General features: G+C 47.4%; 1 protein-coding gene across 1 annotated transcript in view; it reads left to right on the top strand.

Annotated features, from left to right (window-relative positions):
* Positions 1 to 2500, top strand: part of stab2 (stabilin 2) — a gene marked incomplete at both ends in the record, with an annotated part of 72886 nt that overhangs the window by 5561 nt on the left and 64825 nt on the right. The window contains one exon of the mRNA XM_080054702.1: positions 1895 to 1990. Within this exon, the coding sequence (XP_079910828.1) occupies positions 1895 to 1990 (96 nt within the window). The remainder of the gene's footprint in view (positions 1 to 1894; positions 1991 to 2500) is intronic.

Raw genomic sequence — 2500 nt, forward strand, 5'->3', positions numbered from 1 at the left:
AGGGGTTAGGGGTTAAGGTATATTAAAGGTTAGGGTTAAGGGTTAGGGGTTAGGGGTTAGGGGTTAGGGGTTAGGGGTTAAGGTATGTTAAAGGTTAGGGTTAAGGGTTATAGGGTCAGGGGTCAGAGAGTTTAGGGGTTAGGGGTTAGGGGTTAGGGGTTAAGGGCTAGGGGTTAGGGGTTAAGGGTTAGGGGTTAAGGGTTAGGGGTTAGGGGTTAGGGGTTAAGGGTTAGGGGTTAGGGGTTAGGGGTTAGGGGTTAGGGGTTAAGGTATATTAAAGGTTAGGGTTAAGGGTTATAGGGTCAGGGCTCAGAGAGTTTAGGGGTTAGGGGTTAGGGGTTAAGGGCTAGGGGTTAGGGGTTAAGGGTTAGGGGTTAAGGGTTAGGGGTTAGGGGTTAGGGGTTAAGGGTTAGGGGTTAGAGGTTAGGGGTTAGGGGTTAAGGGTTAGGGGTTAAGGGTTAGGGGTTAAGGGTTAGGGGTTAGGGGTTAAGGGTTAGGGGTTAAGGGTTAGGGGTTAGGGGTTAAGGGCTAGGGGTTAGGGGTTAAGGGTTAGGGGTTAAGGGTTAGGGGTTAGGGGTTAGGGGTTAGGGGTTAAGGGTTAGGGGTTAAGGGTTAGGGGTTAAGGGTTAGGGGTTAGGGGTTAGGGGTTAAGGGTTAAGGGTTAGGGGTTAGGGGTTAAGGGTTAGGGGTTAAGGGTTAGGGGTTAGGGGTTAGGGGTTAAGGGTTAGGGGTTAGGGGTTAGGGGTTAGGGGTTAGGGGTTAAGGTATATTAAAGGTTAGGGTTAAGGGTTATAGGGTCAGGGCTCAGAGAGTTTAGGGGTTAGGGTTAGGGGTTAGGGGTTAGGGGTTAGGGGTTAAAGTTTAGGGTTAGGGGTTAGGGGTTAGGGGTTAGGGGTTAGGGGTTAAAGTTTAGGGTTAAGGGTTATAGGGTCAGGGGTCAGAGAGTTAAGGGGTTAGGGGTTATTAAAGGTACATTTAAACATGATGTGATACAGTCCATCGTAGATGTAAAGTAGTGATAATAAGGGTAAGAGGGGTTAGGGGTTAGAGGTAACGGGGTTAGAAGGGTTAGGGTATAATAGGGTGAAGGGTTAGGGGTTAGAGGGTTAGGGTATGATAGGGTGAAGGGTTAGGGTTAGAGGTTGGAGGGTTAGGGTATTATAGGGTGAAGGGTTATGGGTTAGAAGGGTTAGGGTATAATAGGGTGAAGGGTTAGGGGTTAGAGGGTTAGGGTATAATAGGGTGAAGGGTTAGGGGTTAGAGGTAACGGGGTTAGAAGGGTTAGGGTATAATAGGGTGGAGGGTTAGGGGTTAGGGGTTAGAGGGTTAGGGTATGATAGGGTGAAGGGTTAGGGGTTAGAGGGTTAGGGTTAGGGGTTAGAGGGTTAGGGTATAATAGGGTGAAGGGTTATGGGTTAGAAGGGTTAGGGTATAATAGGGTGGAGGGTTAGGGTTAGAGGGTTAGAGGGTTAGGGTATTATAGGGTGAAGGGTTAGGGTTAGAGGTTAGAGGGTTAGGGTATTATAGGGTGAAGGGTTATGGGTTAGAAGGGTTAGGGTATAATAGGGTGAAGGGTTAGGGGTTAGAGGGTTAGGGTATTATAGGGTGAAGGGTTAGGGGTTAGGGGTTAGAGGGTTAGGGTATTATAGGGTGAAGGGTTAGGGGTTAGAGGGTTAGGGTATTATAGGGTGAAGGGTTAGGGGTTAGGGGTTAGAGGGTTAGGGTATAATAGGGTGAAGGGTTAGGGGTTAGAAGGGTTAGGGTATAATAGGGTGAAGGGTTAGGGGTTAGAAGGGTTAGGGTATAATAGGGTGAAGGGTTAGGGGTTAGAGGGTTAGGGTATAATAGGGTGAATCCTCATGAGGTGAATGAAGTGAATGTGTTTCTGTCTCAGAGTGTTCCTGTCTTCACGGTCTCTGTAACTCGGGGCAACAAGGAGACGGATCCTGCACATGTTTCTCTGGATACGGAGGCAGCAGCTGTGACCAAGGTCTGAACATTATGTTACTATAATGTATAGTTAACCCTAACCGTTACACAATGCAACATTACATTTCTCCCCTAACCCTTAAACCCTCCATAGAGTTACCTGTTGTTCCCTGGCTGTGCTACCTGTCCTGTGGGTTAGGATGACCTTTGCCCTTTTATATGTAGTCTGTGTATACTGTGTTAGGGTCAGGTCTATATATAGTATATACTGTCTTATCTGTTTCCCCCAGAGCTGCCTGGCTGTGCCTCTCTCCTGTGGGTTAGGATTACCTTTGTATAGTGGATCAGGCCTATATGTTTAGTATATAAAGTGTAAGGGTTAGGGTTAGAGTCAGGCCTGTATACTGGGTCAGGCCTATATGTTTAGTAGGGTTAGGGTCAGGTATATGTATAGTATAGAATGTGTTATCTGTTCCCCAGAGCTGCCTGGCTGTGCCTCTCTCCTGTGGGTTAGAGTTAGAGTCTGTATATGTACTGGGTTAGGGTTATAATGTGTAGTAATACCTTGTTC

This window comes from Ammodytes marinus (genome assembly GCF_949987685.1).
Source record: "Ammodytes marinus genome assembly, contig: scaffold_36, whole genome shotgun sequence".
In the NCBI taxonomy this organism is placed as follows: domain Eukaryota; kingdom Metazoa; phylum Chordata; class Actinopteri; order Uranoscopiformes; family Ammodytidae; genus Ammodytes; species Ammodytes marinus.